Here is a 21513-nt window from a genome sequence, read left to right as displayed (position 1 = left end):
ATCAGTTATCGAAAGATAAGAATTTCAAATACACGTGACTACAAGCAAAAAATAGACTAAAAGCAAAAATTCAAATACACGTGACTAGTGTACTAAAATAATGATTCTAAGCAATCATCATATTCGCTTTACACAAGGAATCGGTAATGTAAAGGCAGAAAATGAAAGAAAAACCGAAATGGGCCACAAAGTTTAGTAACTTTTTTTTTTCTAAGGCTATAACATTTCTAAATTGTTTGATGAGGCCTTCACTATTTTTTAATTATTTTATTAAAAATTTATGAAATTAAAATAATTCTGAATGTCATATAATAAAAGAGAAAACAAGGGACCTTCTACTTCAACTGTGAGATAATGAGAAAGGGGGATGACATGCAACCGGCGATCCCATGCATCGTGGTGAGGATAGCAACCAGCGGGCGGTTCCAACACTGATCGGATTGAGGCTCTTATGAAGGAAGAACAAACATAAGTCACTGAAGTCGTAGGACCCCCTCGGCTGTGACGACGAAGACAAAATCGGATGATGATGGCAAGGATGACGCCAAAATTTTCCTGAAGAAACTTGGTATCGGCTCCATCATCGAAGCCAATGTTACTCCAATTATTAAAAGTTATAAATGAAAACAAAATAGATGATAAATTGCAGATCGGCCAGAAAAGCTAAAGAAGCAAAAAAATAATAATAACAAATCCTAATAATCTTGACAATAACTTATTCAGAATATATATATATATATATATAATCATGACAATTAAAAAAAGATTTTTAAGAAAAAAGAAAACAGCATGAAAGGATAAGTGGTGCTAAAGAAGCAACAGCCGCTAGGAGAGGGCGCAAGATGGGGCTGATGGCGAGGAGAGCCGGAAGGCGGGACGGAGCAACGGCTGGTAGGAGAGGGCGCAAGATGGGACCAATGGCGAGGAGGGCAGGAGGGGCTGAGATTGTGGGTTGGGACTTGGGGGCAGTCATAGAAGCCGAGAGGCGTTTATTTGAAAGAAAGACCGGAAAAATTTTTGGGCGCACGAAAGGACATGTGCTGTTAGTAGTAATGGGTGAGCGTGAGCGAAGGGGTGAGGAGAACCAACGACATACTTCTCAGTGTGTATGCGGCAACAGTGGATTGTATTAAATATATGGAATTAACCTCACACTTTTTATTGTAGGGTAGATAGATAGATAGATAGATTACTAGCATGTATACACATGCATTGGACATGAGAGATTTTTTTCATATGAAACTGAATATGAAAATATTGAAATAATCTTTAATAAAAAGTGATAGATGTTACAACTAACTCTTTATGTTCATCAGATTAAACAGTGATAGATGTTACAACTAACTTTTTATGTCCATCAGATTTAATATAAATAATAGAAAAATAGTAACAAGATAATTTTCATGATAATAGTATAATATAGGGTGTTGTTCAAATGCATTGCTTGGGAAGAATCGGTTATTATGAAACAAGATTTACAAGAAGAACAACTCCTCAAAAATTAAAGCGAAATTGCAATAAGTAACTTTGCCTTGTTCTCCTTGCTTTCAAAGTGAATGAATGTGGGAAACAACACCTACAATCCTCACATTAGTAACTTACCGGGAACTACCCTTTGAATCGAACCACAAAGAATAAATAAAATTTAAAATAAAAAGAACAAAAAAGAAGTGTTCTTTGTTTTAGTTTGACTTTATTTCGGTCGTAACAAGAGTGCTTTTTACTGTGTTTATGATGATTAGATCTCTGGAGATTTTGAAATTGCAAAAGATGCTCTTGTACAAGTAACTACGCGGTTGAGAACCAATATGTTTGACCGGGAAGGTGCAATTGTTAGTGATATGCCCTAGAGCTTGATTTATGTATTTGGATAATTCCTTTTATGGCAATAAAGTTTATTCTATTATTCATATATTGTCTATGTTTATTAGAATAAAATCCTTAAGATATTTTGAATACTTCATTTTAAGAGTTAAGAATATGAGTGACGAAGTAATTCGGTAAGAATATCTTTAAACTGTTCACGATCGTAGGAGACTTAACTGGACATTATTTCTCCAGATAGATCGTCGCCTCTATCTGTTTTCATGATTAGTATACAGATACTAATGAAGGTGGAGTAGTGAGTCTCATACTATTTGATAACTGTTATCATGACAGATATGTGGATATTTATATGATAAGTAGTCGAACGTAACGTGCAGATAACATTCATACGGTAATTTACTAATGTCAATGAATGTTGTCTGGATCGTATTAGTGCATATAATCCTTAGACCTGAGATGGAACGCTATCTCAAGTATAGGTAATTAGGATTTGCTACTGCTAATGTATTTGTGCTTAGCGTGAGTATTCGGCAGATAGTGGTCCTAGTTAGTTATACTTGGAGTTAGGTGTCTGATCAAGACGGGATTCACTAACCTGAGTAAACAGGGAAAATGTCCTATGGATATGAGTTTTATTCTGGATCGAGAAATCCTCGGCCGGGGTAGATAGACTTGAATATAAAGGAGTTTCTGTTCAAGTGTTACGGATCTAAGAATGAAATTAGAGAATCCATATGATCGGCTATAGAGTTTGGCATTTACCGTAACTCTAACTAGATCGGGATCTTGTAGTGAAAGGATTCAGTGCATGGTATATACGATCAGAAGTTCATCAGAATGTTCCAATTATACATTCGTCATCTTTTGGATTGTCACGATATGCTGCTAGGCGTCACTCGTGAACTTTGGGAACCAAGGGCATTTTGGGAATTATGCTTTCGGTTACAGAAAGAGTTTTTGGTAGTATCAAATGAGTTGATACTATAATCCCATTGCCATTTGATGATGAACCTAGTTAGTCACACACATTGAGCGTGTCTAAACCGAGAAAAGAATTAATTCTAATTAAGGAAGTTAATTAGAAATTAATTATCGAACAAGGATTGCAATGTGGTTGTGAGGGTGCTAGCACATCCTGAAGCCGAGTTCAATATCAAGGATAAATATAATTAAGGAAATACGATAGTTTCCTTATTTGGAGAGTTTCTGTAAATAGATCGTCTATTTATGGAAACTCGTGTCGAGGACTTATTTAATCTTTCTTTCTAACTATAAGGGTAAGTCATTGGATGACTTAAATTGTGAGGACTCATTTGTGATTTATTAATTAATTCGGTTAATTAATAATTGCATTTTAGTCCCTAGGGTAAGAATATATATAGATATGTTCTTACGGTTAACCCTAGAGGTTAATTGATCGAAAACCCTAATATTAGAAAGAGAGGAAGAGGAGAGACGGCTGAACAATTGTTGCCGTGAACTCCCAAGGCTGATCGGAGTTCTTCTCCGATCCGATTCGGCGTTTCGGTGTTGTCCTTGGCGTCCTTGAAGAGATCCTTTCATTCCGTGACGATTCCGTTCGAGATCGGTGACCTAGATCGAAGTGTACGGGTCGAGAGGAGTCTAATCTCGGTGGAGACGTGCTCGTGTGGACGAGCTAGAGGCCGGACACTTGGACGGCTAATTTGATCGACTCGAATCAATAAGGTTAGTGAAAAGTTCGTAACTTTTCTTATGGATTCATTATGTGATGTTATCTATTCGTTTAGAAGGCGATTCTTATGTCAAGATGTGATCTTGAAGTTTTTGATTAAACGAGCACGCGATAAAAATTTGATTTTTACCGTAATTAAACTTTTCGCTGCGCACGTGCTCGGTTTCCTAACAGCAATGTCAGCTTTCATGCCAGTTCTGCCATACCTTCCGATGCCTGCAGATGGTTCAGATCCTCTGCCTTATGATAGCAGAGAAAGTAAAAGGACTGCCCGTCGGCACTCTTATTCTAGTGGTGGCTATGGTGGATCAAGTGAGCTGCCCATTTCCGACAGTTATGGGGGTTATGGCAGTTCGCAAGTGCATGATCGGGTAAGTGTAGGCATTCTTTTATATGTTGTTAAATGGCTACTCACATCTTGTTCAATATCACCTGCATCAGTTCACATATTTTTCGAAAGACTCTGCATATTTTCTACTAGTAATTGCTTTTCTGAACTTCCTATCAGGTTGGTGGTGGTGGAAGTGTTTGTGGTGTATATGGGAGTGGCTATTCCTCAGGACGTACTAGTTCCTCTGGGTATGTTTACTTGACTTTCTTATCATTACGTGCTGAAATTTTTTCCCAACTATATCGTGTGTCCACTGGCAAATGGATTCCCTATTCACAGTAAGAATTTGGCAGTTGGCACTGAAACGGTGAGCTGTAGAGTGGTGTAAACATACTAGACCCTACATTGTGGGGTTGGTTAACTCAGTGGTGGTAACCCTACTTGGGATTCAATCCACATCCCTACCCAGATTTATCAATCCATAGTCGCACATAAACACATACACATGCAGAGAACAGTTAAAGCACAACTTGATTCTGTTGCGTCTTAACAACATTTTGGATACAGTTTCTGAGACCTTACTTGTCACATTAAAAACTAGGAATCTTCTATTAGTATCTTCAAGAACTCATTCCTATCTTCTTCACGATTGTTTTAGTGTGCATCCTAATTTATAGCTCCTATTTCCAGGCTATCTGGGCAGACTCCTGTTTCCCGTCGGAAAAGTTACGGTTACTAGGATTTGGTTGATCTGATTCCACAGGTAGAATTATGACTTACTCCGTTAATTGACATTGCCTACCGTGTTTCCTTTGAACAGTAGGAACCAATGAAACGGATCTGACACTTTTCCATCCTAACCTTTCCGATGTCCCTGTATGTTGTCCTGAAGCCCAGCCTACTGCCCATATTTGATGAAGCCCAGCCCACTGCCCCTAACCAGAAGACCACCGATGAACCGCAGTTTGACAAATTGATGGCTCAGCCTCACCTTGAAGCTTCTCTTGTTAATGAGGACCAATTTTATGTGGAGACACCTATAAAGCTGAACTTTGCCGTTGCCTGTAACACCAATTGTCCAAGCTCCAATTGTTCCCAGTAGACCATTATTGCCAGCGTGCTTTTTGCTTGTTTTTGATGTTTTTGCTCATAGTACTGGAACCATGTGGCCCCTTCCTTCTTGCAGTTGTAATTTAGTTTTCAGTTTCAGTGTCTGAATGACAAGCTTGCTTTAATTTTGGATGCTTTCAACTTTTGTATCTATCCTCTAGTCTTAAGACTTATATAATGTTTCTTGCTTGGCACCGAGAGTTATATTCTGAATGGGGTTGGGCCATAACTTGAATTGGGAAATATGAGGTTCTAATGGGATCACCACCCACACCCTGCTGAAGTAACTTTGTCGAATGCCATGGAAAGATATGACTTTATCTTGGTCTTTGTGGGGCAGACAATATGGAAGTATCCTGAATAATGGGTTATTCTAAAGTGCGGGATGCATTATTTATTTCACCATTGACAGTCTCATAGATGATGCTGGAAAATTTAAGATAGTGAAATTTAATTTAGGATTAGATTCTCTCTGGTTCTCCAGGTTAGTGGAAGTGTACAGTTGAATGAGAAATGCATACGGCTTTGAAGGCGAGGTTCAGCTGCAACAATGCGGGGCTTCCTTGAAAGGTTTGCTAAAGGTTTAATTTAGTTATAGTAGAAGGGCACTCATGAGTTTCCAGAAAAGTAGGAAGAAACATGATTAAATGCATGATATATGGCTCATACATGGTAAAGATAGATCAACTCATTATATTACTGTGGCTACACATTGTCTCTGCTGTCTGCACTGGTGGGGTCAATACATGTGACATGCGAGTCCACGTAACTCTTGACCGCAACTATGCTGCATTTACATGTATACTGAATTTCAGGTATGATAATCCCTTTCTTTAAAAGGTTTGTTTTGTTCATTTTCTTTTTCTTCTGTTCATGAAGTTGAACAATGAAGGAGAAAGTGGAAATCACTAAACCGGGAAAGTAGTCTTCTGTTTTCAGGTGACCTTCTGCGTGGTTTGCCTTTACGTTGTCGGACTGTTCTGGTTATTCTTCTCAAGGGTTTGTTATGGTCATCTCCATTCCTGGTGGAAAGGAGCATGGGAGATCTTTGGATTTTCATGTAGGGTTCTCCAATCATCGCCAAGACTCAAATCCAAATTTCTCCTGGATCCTTGGGGTGGCTTTTGAGTTTTTGTGGATAGGGAAGTAGTAGGTAATTTTATTTAATTGAAGATGTTTCGTCTGATGGAAGAAGAAAATTGATAACTATGCTAGCAAGACTTGGTTCTTTCATTCTTTTTGTTTGTGTGCGCAAAAATAAAATGGGAGGTTCTCCTGTCTTATGGGCTGTTTGGATTGCAGGTTATGGAGGGGTGGGATCATGAAGGGTTATGCTCCGACCCTTTCATAATCTGCAGTCTGAACAAGCTGTTATGGGAATCACTCCGGCTCTTTGCTAGCTGTTGGATCAATTTTCATGGTGGGGGTTGCATCAGAAAAGATGATGTAAGTGCGCGCAGGCACATGGAGGTGGTTCCTTGAATTGGACCAGATAACTATATGAGGATTGTTTCGAAGAGGTAAAGGCCAATGGGATCAAGATTTACTATCGAACAAAGTGATTTAACATGCATGGTTTTGTTTTGAGGCTCTTTGGGACAAGCCCGAACTATTTTCCAGTCAAAAAAAGTGTTTATTCCTTCATGGGAAAGAATATAGCTTGATGATTTTCATTTTGTAATAATGTTCTGGAGATGGTGTGCAAGGCAGTCTCATTTGTCATGTAAAACTGCCTTAGGGTATCCGTCTCGTGATCGTCCCATTGAATATGGGAAGACAGATCCTATAGCAGACGCCTCCACTTGGATGATAACCTTTTTAGTAGTTTGATTACAATGCATCTTGGCAGTGTTGTCAAACACGAGACTGTAAACTTTCCTGAAAGTCTCACAAACACGGACAAATTTGGATGTCAAGAATTCTCGACTTTGAAATGAAATTTTTATTCGTTTCTTTACTAGAGGAATACAAGTAACTTTCATCCGTAATTTAGGAGTGCTAGATAATGGAATGTATGTAGTAAATTATGAAAATCCGCTCACCTAACCTGTGTCCATCACCATTTACACAGCTTCTGTATCGCCAGTTCATTGACTACAACTACTCTTGAACCGTGAAAGGAGTCATCAGTTGTATTTGCTAGCAAGAGTACTACGCATGCTGACTGGACCGTCTGATTGGTTCGTATTTATTAGAATATATTTCGGTATCATGTATTCTTCGGAAGATACTAATAGTTCATATGTTGTCAACGCGATGTGAGGGCTCACAATGCAAGTGCGATGTGCTTACCAGGTCACGAGGCTCGTCCAATCCTATTGTATGGCGACCCGCAGCATACATGGTGGGTGTTCTCTAGGATTGGAATCACAATCATGCACTAGCTATGCATTTTTGGAGGGCTTACTTATTGAATGTGGATACTGTGGATCGCAAGAGCGAACTTTTTAGAGTGTATAGCTGCTGAAATTTAATAGCATTTGCGTATCGGCTTGACTCGTGAAAAGCTCGTCGCAGTGATTTCCTGCGTTGTGAGGGTGATGTTACAGAGGTAATCTATGTTGTTGCAGTGTCCTTGGACCACTATACTCAACACTTCACCTGTAGAATTGCTTGAGACTCGGCACCTACTTACAATGTCGGACCCTGAAACATGAGCAAATAGCGAATGCTCGTGGACAATCGCGTGGATACACATACTGAAGTTTAAGCATATCAATGAAAGTCTGATCCATCACCAGGTTTTTTGAACATGAAAGTTCTTGGCACCAACACCCGTATACTGCAAGGGATAAAGTGGACAATATAAAACACCGTCGATTTGATGGAGAGGAATACGATGACTACCAATCGACATGGCACTCGGCCAACGACTAATATTTTATCGGGTAATAGAGACCCTTACTTTAGTGCCTCTGAAATAGTACAAATACATTATATAGGACTAGGGCCGGAGCCGGTTAATTGGCAGGGGGGCAATTTGGATTTTTTAAAAATTTTACCTCAAAAATATGTAAAATTAGTATTTTGTCCTCCCTAAAAAAAATATTTATATACTATTTATATTAAGTAACATTTTTCCCCATCGATGAAAATCTTGGCTCCGCTCCTGTATAAGACGCTCGTACATTCTAAGATCTCTTAGATGCACCATTATTTCATGGGTAAATGCCTATATCCAGCAGCTCATAGACCCTTTGTAATTGGTTTTGGGGTTGACGTCTCTAAGGGCTAAAGTGGTACATACGCAGTGAACATCTCGAATCGGTTTATAAGATTGTTAGTTCGTTCTCAGTACCTGAGATGAGCGTAACTTTTTGCTCGATCGCAAGGGAGGCTTATGAATCTAGTATGTACAAGAATAATTCCCACTAATAAGAATCAAATTAAGGATTTCTTAGTTTAGAATCAGCGTTTCGTGTCACTACACTAAAACTCCTCCTTCCAAGCATAACCTTTGCTTTCCCTACCTAAACTTCCAAGAATTTATCACTTCTCTAATTTCTTGTATTAAACATATATGAAATTCTCTGTTCATTCCGCTTGCTAACATCTTGAAGTTAATCCCTTTTTAACTTAGGGATCACGATTGCTCCTTTATGGTATGTGCAATTCCCAGACATTCATATGTTGATTTTTTCTTGGGCGAATATGTTGATTTTTTCAATATCTATTCAACGAATGAATCCTGAAATTTACAATTATAATCCTTACAAAGTATGCCCATTCCGCATTCACTGCTAGCCTCGTAGACCTTCCTCATATTACTGAAAATTCCCTTACAAAGCGATGACAACCAATTTAGCTGGTACATACTTTAGACCGGTTTAAAGTGGTTAATGCCACGACCGGTCGATTAAGTTAACAATATGGCTGTAAAAGAGCAAGCAATGGCAACTTTAATGAAAGGTGACTAAGAGGCCTTAACCTAACATCTGGACGGCCTTTGAAATTCCCTCCAGCTTTTGGCAATGGACATTTTCCAACTTCCCATGTACCCTTCAAAATCAAAAGGGTAACTCCAATTTTCTGCTACCCCCCTAGTGGCTGGCAGTAAGTACACTCATAGATTTGACAGTCCTCATTAGCTGTCCCCTCTGCCCCCTCCAACACAGAGCCCTAGCCAGCTTTCCATTGAAGAGCTTCATCAGGTTACTTTCTCCATATAAATTAAGAACAACCTCCTCAGTCTTCAGTATCTCGGTCTTTCCTCCCAAGAACAAAAACCCTAATTCTTCTATTCTCTGTCAACAAGTCCTCTGCAGCCCAATTGGCTCCTTTCCTTCTCTACCACGCTTTCAGTGTTAGCCAGAACATGAAAATCTGCCCCATGAACACCTCCAACTTCCCCAATGTAGAAACAGTCCATGCCCCATGCTCTTTTCTCAATGGAAATTTTTTGTTCATCAATGGTCTTGCACGTGGGAAGGAGGCCGTTACGGTGCAGCCAAGGATGATTTGCCGGCTTGGTCTAATTTTTGAAGTATATATATGTGCATAGAATTCCTGCAGGTCATAATAATACAAAATTGAATGACATTCATTTTTTCACCCTCCTAATTGATGAGACTATTCATGTATTGTTATAAGGTCACGATGAATATATATTGTCGCATGCCAGCAAGTCACCTCTGGCTAAATTGTTACCTCTTTTTCTCATGCAAGATCTACAATGAAAAAAATCTTATAATGGAAGGTTGATGAACAATTGCTGTATAAGTCATGGTATGATACAGATGGCATCGTCTAGATAAGATTATCGTCTAGATACAGATCACCTTATTACTTAGTTAACCAAATCAGTTATCAAAAGATAAGAATTTCAAATACACGTGACTACAAGCAAAAAATAGACTAAAAGCAAAAATTCAAATACACGTGACTATTGTACTAAAATAATGATTCTAAGCAATCATCATATTCGCTTTACACGTGGAATCGGTAATGTAAAGGCAGAAAATGAAACAAAAACCGAAATGGGCCACAAAGTTTAGTAACTTTTTTTTTTCTAAGGCTGTAACATTTCTAAATTGTTTGATGAGGCCTTCACTATTTTTTAATTATTTTATTAAAAATTTATGAAATTAAAATAATTCTGAATGTCATATAATAAAAGCAAAAACAAGGGACCTTCAACTTCAACTGTGAGATAATGAGAAAGGGGGATGACATGCAACCGGCGATCCCATGCATCGCGGTGAGGATAGCAACCAGCGGGCGGTTCCAACACTGATCGGATTGAGGTTCTTATGAAGGAAGAACAAACATAAGTCACTGAAGTCGTAGGACCCCCTCGGCTGTGACGACGAAGACAAAATCGGATGATGATGGCAAGGATGACGCCAAAATTTTCCTGAAGAAACTTGGTATCGGCTCCATCATTGAAGCCAACGTGATTCCAATTATTAAAAGTAATAAATAAAAAATAATACGTAATAAATAAAAACAAAAGAGATGATAAATTGCAGATCGGCCAGAAATGCTATAATCATGTTTATGTTTTTCTCATCACATAACAGGATAGGATTAGTAATGGATTTAGTAAGTAGTACGTAAATTAATTTAGTTTCTGCTGAGAAAATTAAGAAAGATACTACAATTTATCACAATGATTATTCAGTGAGCATCAACGAGCTTCGTCAACTGCTCACGATCCTCGCGCGCACCGCCGACCTCAGGAGTTGGGGCTAAGCTCGAGAGGGAACTCGTGCCTAGACCTCCAAGCCCCATGCTCAACGAACCACTTAGGGCATGTTTGGTTTGTAGGAAATGATAAGGAACGGATTACCTAATCCGTACGGAATCCGGAATCTGACTTTTGGTTCGCATGTCATGTGGAATAGGTATTCCGGATGGTGCTACCAATCCAGCTTTCATCCGGATTGAGGGAGCCTCAGGTGGAGATCCGGATTAGCTAAGGAGCATCCGGAATTAACGGTGAAAATACTAAAATGTCCTCGCAATTGTTCATTAATTTCAAAATCTGCCATCGTTTTATCTCTGCAAATCCGACCCTCCCGAAACCTAGCACATCCATTCTGCAAAACTGGAAAGAACTCCGCTACTTCAGCGCCTCCTCCATCGAAGCTCGACGCCTCAACGCCTCGACGACGCCATTCCAGTCGGAGACTCCAGTCTGTGAGTCGAAGTTTGCTTGTCACTCACTTCCCCGCTTGAAGCACCCGATCTCCCGCGCTTTGCCGAGGTAATGTGCTCAGTTTCTACCCCACGAATCCGTTGTAATTTGCCTTCTCCCGCTGCTTATCAAGTCAAAGCTTTCAATTTTGATTCTAGGGTAGTCGATTATCAAGTTAGGGTTTTCAATTTCAAGTTCCGGGAAGTGATTTTGAGGTTAGGGTTTGCGAATTCTCCCCCACAACTTCCACAATACTCCATCTTCTAAATCTATCAGGAATCTTGTAGCTAGAATACAAGCTGAAAAGGGAATGACATCATTAAATTAGCAGGACAACCACTCAGACATTAGGGACTGTGTATATGTTTTCCAAATACAGTTCCACGCTCAGGTTGCGATTTATCCAGTAAACTTATACTTGAGGAACCCATGAACGATGTTTGGCTGCCATTTCTGTTGGTATTGAATGTGACTGGATAACTCAGTTGGATGGATCCGACTATTTCTGTTTGGCTTCCATTTCTATTGCGATTTCATCTGTTTATGCTTTGAAGATGTCTCTTTTTTATTATGGGTTGGTGATTATATTGTTGATATCCCGTGCTGTTACTTAGCTGCTGCATATATGATGTGTGTGTTTCTGTCTCCATATAATTGTATAGAATGTAGCTAGTAATATCAATTAAAAGTTAGGGAGGAAACAACATGTTCAGTCCTTAAATACCATTCCAAAAAAATTTCGATTTTCTGCCACCCTGAATACAGCAATGTGGGGAAAAATTCAGGGTTCAATGTGTTGTTGATGAATGTTTTGCTTCGATTTTGAATCTTCAGAATGCTGATGTTTAAGAATACAGCAATGTGGGCAAAAAATTTCCGGTTTGCTGATAATGTTGTAGTGTTATGTTACATAGTTTATTTGAAAATACATTGGTTGTGACTGTAGAAACTTCTTGTATTGAACTCATTTTGCTGATTTGAAAATACATGTATTCGTACTTCATTATAATATATTTTGAATCAATTTTGCAGTTATGGATCAGTTGAGTTTGCAGAATAAGTGCAAGAAGAGGAAAGTCGTTGCTCTAACTTTCTTTATTCAAATGTGTACTATATTTAGGAGTCTGATGGGAATATTGTTAGAATTAGCTGCTCTATATAGTCCTAAGCCAAGCATTATGTCGTACGAGTTAAGCTATTATGGCAGTAGGGATTATATTAAGATGCTTGTATATGCGGATGATGTGACTTGTACTGAACAACTAAGGATGGATAGGAATGCTTTTTTTTAAGTTGTGTCATATGCTTCAAGAAATTGGGGGTCTGAAAAATACAAGAAATATGCATGTTGATGAACAAGTGGCAATGTTTTTATATGTTTTGGCTTATCATTTCAAGAATCGAGTCATTAAACACCAGTTTGGTAGATTGGGTGAAACTGTAAGCCGATATTTCCACAATGTTCTCAAAGCAATTTTGCGTCTACAAGCTCATTTGTATAAGAAGCCCCAACCAATAGCTGCTAACTCAGAGGACCGACGTTAGAAGTGGTTTAAGGTACCCAAACAAATGCCAAATTTTGTCTATTTAGGGTGCTAGAAAGCTAATATGGTGCTAATGTTACATTTTGGTTTAATGTAGAATTGTTTAGGTGCTCTAGACAGGACGTATATCAAAATCAGAGTGCCTGGGGTTGATAGACCTAGATACAGAACTCGGAAAGGTGATATAGCAACCAATGTGTTAGGAGTTTGTACACCATATATGCAATTCGCATATGTTCTTTCTGGATGGGAGGGTTCTGCAGCTGATGGGAGAGTATTACGAGATGCTCTTTTTGGAGAACATGGACTTAGGGTGCCAACTGTTGAGTATAATAATTTTTTGGCATTCATAATATTAAAAGGTAAGCTTAATAACATATAAAGTAATATAGGTCTTTTTTGCCCTCTTGTTGAATATAGGTTGTTATTATCTCGTTGATGCTGGTTATACAAACTGTGAGGGATTTTTGGCTCCCTTTAGAGGTCAAAAGTATCACCTCAATGAGCGGCGTCAATGACATCGACTAAGAAATGATGAGGAGTTTTTCAATTTGAGACATGCATCTGCTCGTAATGTCATTGAACGGTGTTTCGGCTTGCTTAAGATTCGATGGGCTATTTTTAGAAGTCCTTCATTTTATCCTGTTAGGGTGCACAATAGAATAATAATTGCTTGTTGTCTATTGCATGATTTCATTAGGAAAGAAATGGCTTTCGATCTTATGGAAGACCAACTGAATGAAACGGTTGTTGACAACTCTAATGAGGATGTTGATCTTATTTCTGAGATTCAAACATCAAATGTTTGGAGTAATTGGAGGAAACAGTTGGCAAATGAGATGTTTACTGAGTGGAACTCATCCACTACGTAGTTATATGTTGTGATTGGGAGTTGTAATGTAAACTTTGAGGGGTTATTTTTTCATTTGCTTGGGATTGTATGTTGTATTGTCATTGCTTTTTGAAGACAATATGTTGAATCTATTTCAATGCATATGCGTTTGATTTTCAGAAACTCTTATTTCCATTGCATATATTCAATTAAATACAGCTCCTTATTGCTATTTATTATGCAAAATAATTATTTATATGATGTATGTGTTCTTAGTATTGAAAATGGAAGGCAGTTCTACTTCTGTAACTTCCCAGATGAGTAAGAGTAGCAAAAGAAAATGGACTATGGCTGAGGATGCAGCGCTCATATCTTGCATGATTGACCTACGGAATATGGGCAGTCATAATGCCGACGCAGGGTTTAAGTCTGGCTACTTGCCAGAACTTGAGAAAATGCTATTCGAAAAGCTCCTGAATAGCGGTATCAAGGCGATGCCTCACATTGAATCTCGACTGAAGACACTGAAGAGGGAATGGGCTATCGTGTATGATATGATGCTTAACACATCTGGCTTTGGATGGAATTCAACACGGAAGATGGTCACAGCGGAAGACGATGTTTGAGAGGCTTATGTTGCGGTAATAAATACTTTATCTATGTATTTCGATATCATATCGTTATGTTTATATGTTATGTTACTAACACTCTATTCTTTATGTTTTTAGACTCACAAAGAAGCTGCTCCATTTAGACAGAGAAGTTTTCCTCATTTCGAAGAATTATCTATGATATATGCAAATGATCGAGCTACTGGAAAAGATGCTCAAGCTGTTGAAGATATTCTACAAGAGCTTGATATTGAAGATTTGACTGCAACAGTCGAAGAAGCGGATGTGAATCATTCAAATCCAAATGAATCTGGCAATACGAATACCACTACATCGGGAGATGTTTCCCATGCTCATCAGACACCTACAGATGCAACGGGAAGTGCTTCTGCAGGAAAAAAAAGGAAAAAGAGTGAAGCTGACTTATCCACAATTTCTCATGCTGTGAATACAATGGTCTCCGACATGAAAGAGGCTTGCATGATGCTCTCGAAGAGTGTCCACTCGGACATCGTTCAAGAGAAGTTCCTTGAAGCTCTTCGTAGTGTGGAGGGCCTTACTTCAGCACAAGTTCGCATGGCAATTCAAAAGTTCGGAAACCATCCGAATTATATCCTGCTTTTCTTTGGTACCGAACCAGAACACCGCTTGGAAATGATTCAGGATTTCATTGCAAATCACTGAAGTAGGACAACCAAGTATATATCTTCGTCAAGCTTTTTGGGACCTTGCTGATATGATGAAAAAGCAGGTTGTGCTAATGTTGAATTAGTAGTTTGAAAGTAGTAGTTTTGGGACCTTTCAGTAGTTTGGACTTCTATTATTGCAAATTTGTGTCTGTGTTTGGACTTTCAGTAGTTTGGACTTCAATTATTCAATTTGAAAGTAGTAGCTTGTGTTTTCGGATGAATGTTGTATCAAGAAATGTGTAACATTCCTTATGTTTGTTCTTATCACATTCTGCCTTGATCATTTAATTACGTAATATGTTGATCCAGGGAGCGAAACTTGTGTTGGTTTAACGGTTTCGTTGTCATATGAATTAATATGAGAATTCTATATCATCGAGAGGAATAGGCATTTAGGCTTTTCGAGGGTCTCTGCTCATTGGGGGCAAAACGAAAAAAAAAAAAAAAAAGAAATGTCTGCCTAAAAGTCAAAGGGAAATATGTGAAGGATGGCAAAAGGGGGCACATAAGGATTGCTGTAAATTAATTCATATGATTAGTATTTATATATTAGGAAGAATTGTTAAATGCAAAAATTAATTTTCAAGAAATTATTAAATAATTAATTTAAATGACTAATCTTTGTTAATTATTTAATTAGTAAGTACATTATAATGTACGCTAATCTTTTTTACACTTTAAATAATTATGCATATTAAATACTTTTATTAAGAAAACATTTTTTAAATTAATTAATTTTTAAAATTTTTTCCTTAATAAAAGTATTTAATATGCATAATTATTTAATTAAACATTAATTACAAAAATGTTTTAAAATTAATTAATTTTTAATTTTTTTAATTAATTAATTATTTAATTTTTTTCCTTAATAAAAGTATTTAATATGCATAATTAATTAATTAAACATTAATTACAAAAATGTTTTAAAATTAATTAATTTTTAAAATTTTTTACTTTAGAATTATTTAAAATGTTTTTTATTAAAAAAATATTACCATTAAAGTTATTTATTTATCTTATAAAATTCATTAGATTTAGCATCAAGGGCATTCATATCATTTCACCGTATTTTTGTTCTTTTCCATTTTTCATTCAATCCAACCAAATATCAGAATTTTAAATCTCTGTCATTCTATTCCCTCCAACCAAATACAAAAATTTCATTAAAATTTCTATTTCATTTCCTGTCTATTCTAATACTGCGAACCAAACGTATCCTTAATGTTTTGTTAGTTCCTTTTTGGGGAATATATCGAGTGGGCCAGCCAAATATAACAATCGTACGCGGGTACTACGCGGAGGGATTAAAGTGGATTGGTTCCTATTTGTCAATTCATTCCGGACACATTCATAAATCCATCTTCCTTTTTTTTTTCTTTTTTCTTTTTTCCTTTTCTGGTAAATATATATGAACCAACCCAACCTCCATATGTTGGATGGAACACTTGGCATCCCATACGTTTCTTTTACTTTTTGTGCTAAATTATTATTTAGATTCTTATCCAAACATTATTATTTAGATCGAAAATTTGATGAATATCCCCCTCCTCAACTGCCCCATGTTTACATATGCTGGTCAGCTTTTTCCACACAAAATAAAACGTTGCACTCCTGTGGATTCAATCATCGATGCTTACAATTAAATGGCCAATGCTGTACAGCCTCGGCATAATCGAGCTTGGCAGGGAGATCTATAAATCGAAGTCGATTATTACATGACTAGAAGTTGCTTTGGTTAAGGGAGATAAAAACATGTTTACATTCTTCTCAGAATTATAAGTGGCACGGGACAGAGCTCCATAAAGTTGTTTAGTACTGAGGAATATTCATTCAGATAATAAAAGATGTGATCAATGAATTCTTTATTCTCTAATGATCATAATTAGATGACGATATGTTAACGGATGCGTTTCCAATTCTGGGTCCCTGTTTGTTGGAGTTGGGAATGACGGAGTACTTCACATATAATTTATATATACATATCTGTGTATATATAATTATTGATTCAGTACGGGCAGGTAGCTTATTTACTTTTAATAATGTTGAAAACCCTAATTATACAAACTTTAGTCAGTACGGTCATGTTACATTGCACCACGTTGAGAACCTACTACACGCTCTCTCTCGCCCAACGTGCATATAAATCCATCTCCCAATCCCCATAGCCATGCACACAGCAGCCAACTCACACATTCGAAATTTAACTTCTCTCGGTAGAGCCCTCGGAGATTACTACATCAACATTCAAACGTCTAGACCCTATAAATTACTTTGCGCCTCTAATCATTGAAAATGAAAGCTGGAGCCGCTCTTGATGTCGGAGGTGCCTCGAAGATGCCCACCACAGGGATCAGCAGAGGAGTGTCGGCTCTCGGTTTCATCCTTCGCGTTCTGGCATTTATCTGTACTCTGGGGAGCGCTATTGCCATGGGGACGACCAATGAGACCCTCCCCTTCTTTACACGGTTCATTCGGTTCAGGGCGGAGTATGACGACCTTCCAACTTTCACGTAAGTTTCTCCTAGAGTTTGTCCATGATGTAATGGAACATCATAAGACAAATTTAATCAGAGATGACTTTATCAATGTTAGAGTGCTGCAACATGTGTACATATATCATCTTATCTATATGATTGATCTTAACTATCACAATCGGTTTTACTGCTAACCTTTGGTCTGCTTCTTTTGGCAGGTTCTTTGTGGCTGCAAACGGCGTTGTAAGCGGTTATCTGATTCTTTCTCTCCCATTCTCAATCTTTCACATCATGAGAAGCGCTGCACAAAACAGCAGAATCGTCTTGGTCATCTTTGACACGGTAACTTTCCATGTGACTGCATGCAAAGTAAATCGTTCTGAGCTCACACTCCGAACTTCATGGTCAAGCTAATGACTATTCTATCATAAGCATAGAAGTCTATGGTATTCTCTTAAATTTAAGAAAATAAAATAAGACCAACAGCAATCATCTCATAAGGGTTTCCTCACAAACCGGTATTTGCAAGCATGGATGCCTCTCAAGTAAGAAGCAGAAGCCATAATAAAAAGTTAACTTTCAGTCATGGAGACATCTTTTCTGAGGTGGTCTACTGTTAGAAATGTCATGGTAGTCCATTTGTCCATTTTAAAATCCACGAGTGGACACAGATTCAGTAGCTAAATTATCTGATTGAAGTGTGTTGCGTGGGTTTTAACGTGCATAGATCATGCTGGCGCTGTTGACTGCCGGAGCCTCAGCATCAGCTGCCATTGTCTACTTAGCGCACAAAGGGAATACGAAGACGAACTGGTTTGCAATCTGCCAGCAATTCAACTCCTTCTGCAAGCGGATCTCAGGCTCTCTGATCGGGTCCTTCGGAGGGATCCTACTGTTTATTCTAATCATCTTGTTGGCTGCGATAGCACTATCCCGGCGCTGATTGCAAACAAAGCCTTCGTTGAAGAGTTTCATTTCTTCGAGTTTTCTATTTTCTTAAAAGTTTAAGCGTGAAAATTGTGTTCCAGTGTGCAGCTCCTTGTTGAATTTTTTCCCCTTTTCTGTCAAGATCTCTTGCTCTTGTGCAATGAATGAGTTCTATGTTTCAAATGGTATATTTTGCATTAAAGATCACTGAGGTGGAATTGTTCTTTGTACATGTTTCGAGGCAAGAATGGAGTTGAATGTTTCTTTCCATGACCCATCAGCACATTTAAAATGACAAGCTTTCGGTAGAGTATATATTAATCAAGACGGTGAAGAGAAGTACCTGAGCTTCAACACATTTCAAATTTTAGACGACCAACCATCTCATTCTTGAACAATGCATTACTGCAAACAAAAGCTGATATACTGGATGTGTTAGTATGAATCATGGATTTCTAATAACATATCCAAAAGGATGGCAAAAAGTTGTCAGCACATTTTGCTCTTAGGAGAAAGAAAGAGTTCTCTTATTTCATAATGAATCTTTGCATGAATCATAGCATTGATCCAAAAAAAGGAAATCCAGTCTGTAAATCATTGTGTTTGGCTGAGAACAGAATATCAAAACGTAGAGACAGCTGCACAAATGAGCAGGGAAGGAGCCAGAATTTTCTCTTGGTAGGGGCAAAACACATATATAATACATATGTACTTCCTCAGCAGAGGCAAAATAATGATTACATACTTATTAAGGAGCAAAACCTAGAAATTATATTTTATGGGGAAAAAAATGTGAGTGGGGTAGGTTGGGAGGCGGGACTTTGTCCCTGCGAACAAGAAGCATTACATTTACATGAATGTCAAGAACAGAGAGCATCTAACTTACAAGTAAGCAGCTCCACATATCATTTTCGAGAAAAGGCCGGGGGGATATCATTTATCATTGGTGATTCGTTTCAAGAGAAGTTCTCACCCATTTGTAGTTCTGAACACTTCTTGGTCATTCGGTTTTCCCAGTTTCACTACCCCTTCGAGTTCATATTGAACAAATAATGCATGAGAGCTCTATCATCATCCGCTTCAATCAGGCTATACCCGGTTCCCTTCATTATCCCACTATCATCCATTGATTTCCTAACCTTCTCAGCCCCATTCCAGTCTCCTTTTAAAGCATACAAATTTGAAAGCAAAACATAATCTCCGCTCTCATCGTGTCTCATACGAAGCAACCTCTCATTTGCGAGCTCCCCCAGCTCAACATTCCCATGAATACGACAGGCCCCAAGCAGAGTCCTCCAAATGATCGCATTAGGAGGAATCTCCATCGTCTCAACAAACTCAAATGCCTCTTTAAGTAGTCCCGCCCGCCCAAACAAGTCCACCATACACCCATAATGCCGTATATTTGGCTTGATATCATACTCTTCACTCATAAGGTTAAAGTACTGGCGCCCTTCTTTGACTTTTCCTGCATGGCTGCAGGCTATCAGGACTCCTACCAGCGTGATCTCATCAGGAGGGATTTTCAACCTCAGCATCTTCTTAAACAAGCTGATTGATCTCTCGGCATGCCCATGGAAGGCCAATCCTCCAATCGCTGAATTCCAGGTTGACACATCCCTCTCTTTCATAACACAGAAAACCTCGAATGCCCTCTCAATGCTCCCACATTTGGCATACATGTCAATCAGTGCATTCCCGACCAAAGTGCTCAGATCCCCTTCACCAAGTTGCTGAAGCAATTGGTGCATCCTTGTCCCAATCTCCAAGTCACCCAATTCTGCACAGGCTGAAAGCAAGCTCAACATTGTGACATCATCAGGCATTTCCCCAACTAACCTCATCTCCTCGAACATCTCGAAAGCTTTGTCATTACTCTTACCAAGGACATAACCAGCAATCATAGCGTTCCATGTCACCACATCCCGCTGTGGGGCCTCATCAAAGAGCTTTCTTGCCTCCTCCATCTGCCCTCGCTTTGCATACCCAGTGATCATCACATTCCACGAGACCAAGTCCTTCACGGGCATTTCGTTGAACAGCTCCCGAGCAATCCCCAATTCCCCCCTCCTTGCATATCCTGCAGTCAATGCAGACCACGCCACCACTTCTGCCTTCCCCGAGGCTTCGAAGAGTTCCCTCGCAATTCCCAGCTCCCCACAATTCGCGTGAAAATATATAAGTGTGTTCCTCACATTAGTGTTAGACTCAAACCCGAACTTCACAACCCGCCCGTGGATGGAGAACCCCAGCGGAGCCAGCCCGAGCTTGGTGCAGGCCTTGATTGCAAAAGGGAATGTGAACCTGTCGGGCCTCACAGAGGCACCGTTCTCCATCCGGGTGTACAGCGAGACCGCGCTCCGCGGCTTCAGGCTCTGGGCGGCCCCTCTGATCATGGTGTTCCACGTAAAGGTGTCCGGTTCGGGAATTCGGTCGAACACCTTGAGGGCGTAACCCACGGCGCCGGGGACAACCACCGCGGCGGCGAATATGAGCTCCCTCACGGCGGAAGGGTCGGAGGTGAAACCCTTGACGATGAGGGTGGCGTGGATTTGCTTGAGGGAGCGTAGGGTCGCGCAGTGCCGCCATAGAGGTGACCGTTGGTGGCGGTTGGCACTACGGTCATTTGTTCGCTTCCTTATCATTTTACCTTTCTTCGCTTTTTTCTCCCGTTTTACTGGAAATCTTGCATTTTAGCCGTTTTACCTCTTTTTAGTTTATTGCGAATAGCACCCACAAACTTCTATATCATTAACAGAAAGCCCCCTAATTTTCAAGAAAAAAAATTTGAGTAAATTCTAACGACACGACGCAGCTTCATAGATGGACAACGGCAACTCTCTTTTTAAAATAGGACATTCACCACTTCTTTTTTCAAGGCTTGGCCAAAAAATTATTCTTTAATTTGAGAAATTAATGACTTGTTTGGTTTCAAAGTGTGATTTTAAAATCACACTTTAACTCTAATTATACCTATAACAAAACAAAATAATTCATACAAAGTCAAAGAGTGGTCCCATGTATATCACTCTTTTTTTTCACAATAAAACAAAATAATTCATACAAAGTCAAAGGGTGGGCCCCGTACATAACCATTTATACAACTCTTTTTCAAAATCTGATTTTAAAATCCTACTTTGAAATCAAACGCAACATAAAAATCTGTGAAAATTTGGAGGAAAAAAAAGTATAGCGAGAAAGATAGGTGCGGACTCCCTGCCAGTGACCCATCAACCAAGTGAGGCCATTGGAAGCATCGCAAACCCTCGGCAACCTCACTTGGGGGTTGGGTCACTGAGAGGGGGCCCCACCTTGCAA

The 21513-nt window shown here is 38.9% G+C and overlaps 4 protein-coding genes across 15 annotated transcripts; 3 read left to right on the top strand and 1 right to left on the bottom strand.

Moving 5' to 3' along the window:
* Window positions 1-3721: 3721 nt before the first annotated feature.
* On the top strand, window positions 3722-7105 carry LOC116212858 (loricrin-like). 8 transcript variants are annotated; one of them, XR_004157955.1, is made up of 6 exons: window positions 3898-3912; window positions 4050-4120; window positions 5467-5797; window positions 5922-6042; window positions 6285-6502; window positions 7054-7105. XR_004157955.1 is itself a non-coding variant. In XM_031547580.1 (3 exons), exons 1-3 carry the CDS (start codon window positions 3730-3732, stop codon window positions 5486-5488), a joined length of 276 nt encoding a protein of 91 aa, XP_031403440.1. In that variant the 5' UTR covers window positions 3722-3729; the 3' UTR covers window positions 5489-6381. The 8 variants fall into 8 exon arrangements, 3 of the variants coding, with proteins under 3 accessions (XP_031403440.1, XP_031403441.1, XP_031403439.1); XR_004157954.1 differs by lacking the exons at window positions 5922-6042; window positions 7054-7105 and having other exon boundaries at window positions 3722-3912; window positions 5467-5552; window positions 6285-6381; XR_004157952.1 differs by lacking the exon at window positions 7054-7105 and having other exon boundaries at window positions 3722-3912; window positions 5467-5552; window positions 5922-6381.
* Window positions 7106-13778: 6673 nt separating this feature from the next.
* On the top strand, window positions 13779-14789 carry LOC116214470 (uncharacterized protein At2g29880-like). Its single transcript, XM_031549871.1, has 2 exons — window positions 13779-14114; window positions 14223-14789. Exons 1-2 carry the CDS (start codon window positions 13779-13781, stop codon window positions 14787-14789), a joined length of 903 nt encoding a protein of 300 aa, XP_031405731.1.
* Window positions 14790-16984: 2195 nt separating this feature from the next.
* LOC116215645 (casparian strip membrane protein 3-like) lies at window positions 16985-18298 on the top strand. Its single transcript, XM_031551439.1, has 3 exons — window positions 16985-17304; window positions 17487-17610; window positions 17996-18298. Exons 1-3 carry the CDS (start codon window positions 17087-17089, stop codon window positions 18209-18211), a joined length of 558 nt encoding a protein of 185 aa, XP_031407299.1. The 5' UTR covers window positions 16985-17086; the 3' UTR covers window positions 18212-18298.
* Window positions 17177-20859, bottom strand: LOC116215644 (pentatricopeptide repeat-containing protein At5g15300). Of its 5 annotated transcripts, none has more exons than XM_031551433.1 (4): window positions 19082-20859; window positions 18539-18613; window positions 17464-17626; window positions 17177-17315 (listed from the first exon to the last, which is right to left on the bottom strand). In XM_031551433.1, exon 1 carries the CDS (start codon window positions 20838-20840, stop codon window positions 19218-19220), a length of 1623 nt encoding a protein of 540 aa, XP_031407293.1. In that variant the 5' UTR covers window positions 20841-20859; the 3' UTR covers window positions 17177-17315; window positions 17464-17626; window positions 18539-18613; window positions 19082-19217. The 5 variants fall into 5 exon arrangements, with proteins under 5 accessions (XP_031407293.1, XP_031407294.1, XP_031407295.1 ...); XM_031551434.1 differs by having other exon boundaries at window positions 17464-17569; XM_031551435.1 differs by having other exon boundaries at window positions 19169-20859.
* Window positions 20860-21513: the final 654 nt, after the last annotated feature.

This window comes from Punica granatum, chromosome 7 (assembly GCF_007655135.1).
Source record: "Punica granatum isolate Tunisia-2019 chromosome 7, ASM765513v2, whole genome shotgun sequence".
Classification (NCBI taxonomy): Eukaryota; Viridiplantae; Streptophyta; class Magnoliopsida; order Myrtales; family Lythraceae; genus Punica; species Punica granatum.
The sequence above is the reverse complement of the archived record's forward strand: the minus strand, read 5'-3'. Positions and strand labels throughout refer to the sequence as shown.

Bases quoted from the DNA above. Each gene is read 5' to 3' on its own strand.
- LOC116215644 (XM_031551433.1), bottom strand. From the start codon at position 20,840: ATGATAAGGAAGCGAACAAATGACCGTAGTGCCAACCGCCACCAACGG.
- LOC116212858 (XM_031547579.1), top strand. From the start codon at position 3,730: ATGCCAGTTCTGCCATACCTTCCGATGCCTGCAGATGGTTCAGATCCT. The intron at 3,913-4,049 runs GTAAGTGTAGGC...ACTTCCTATCAG, and splicing joins GTTCGCAAGTGCATGATCGG to GTTGGTGGTGGTGGAAGTGT. The intron at 4,121-4,562 runs GTATGTTTACTT...TCCTATTTCCAG, and splicing joins GGACGTACTAGTTCCTCTGG to GCTATCTGGGCAGACTCCTG.
- LOC116215645 (XM_031551439.1), top strand. From the start codon at position 17,087: ATGAAAGCTGGAGCCGCTCTTGATGTCGGAGGTGCCTCGAAGATGCCC. The intron at 17,305-17,486 runs GTAAGTTTCTCC...TTCTTTTGGCAG, and splicing joins GACGACCTTCCAACTTTCAC to GTTCTTTGTGGCTGCAAACG. The intron at 17,611-17,995 runs GTAACTTTCCAT...TAACGTGCATAG, and splicing joins TCTTGGTCATCTTTGACACG to ATCATGCTGGCGCTGTTGAC.
- LOC116214470 (XM_031549871.1), top strand. From the start codon at position 13,779: ATGGAAGGCAGTTCTACTTCTGTAACTTCCCAGATGAGTAAGAGTAGC. The intron at 14,115-14,222 runs GTTTGAGAGGCT...TTATGTTTTTAG, and splicing joins TGGTCACAGCGGAAGACGAT to ACTCACAAAGAAGCTGCTCC.